The following is a 253-nucleotide window of genomic DNA, read 5'->3' on the forward strand; positions in this document are numbered from 1 at the left end:
TAACTTGATAGGGGAAGTTGAAGGGGAAATTCTGTGCCTGACCTTGAGCCTGAGGTGGGTAGTACAGGTACACTGGTTGTCCATCAAATCTATTCCAGATGTTCTACAAGACAAAACAAAGACAATTGTTGTAGATCTAAATATATGGTAACAGTATCTGATTGGTAAATAAGTGAAGAGAGACAAGCTTCAACACAAAAGACAGATACAGATAGAGAGTTATGTATAATATGAATAGACATATACACACATT

General features: G+C 36.4%; 1 protein-coding gene across 1 annotated transcript in view; it reads right to left on the reverse strand.

Annotated features, from left to right (window-relative positions):
* Positions 1-253, reverse strand: part of LOC119582182 — a 2,751-nt gene that overhangs the window by 1,737 nt on the left and 761 nt on the right. Inside the window, exon 3 of the mRNA XM_037930419.1 lies at positions 1-103. Within this exon, the coding sequence (XP_037786347.1) occupies positions 1-103 (103 nt within the window). The remainder of the gene's footprint in view (positions 104-253) is intronic.

This window comes from Penaeus monodon, chromosome 15, assembly GCF_015228065.2.
Source record: "Penaeus monodon isolate SGIC_2016 chromosome 15, NSTDA_Pmon_1, whole genome shotgun sequence".
NCBI classification, from domain to species: domain Eukaryota; kingdom Metazoa; phylum Arthropoda; class Malacostraca; order Decapoda; family Penaeidae; genus Penaeus; species Penaeus monodon.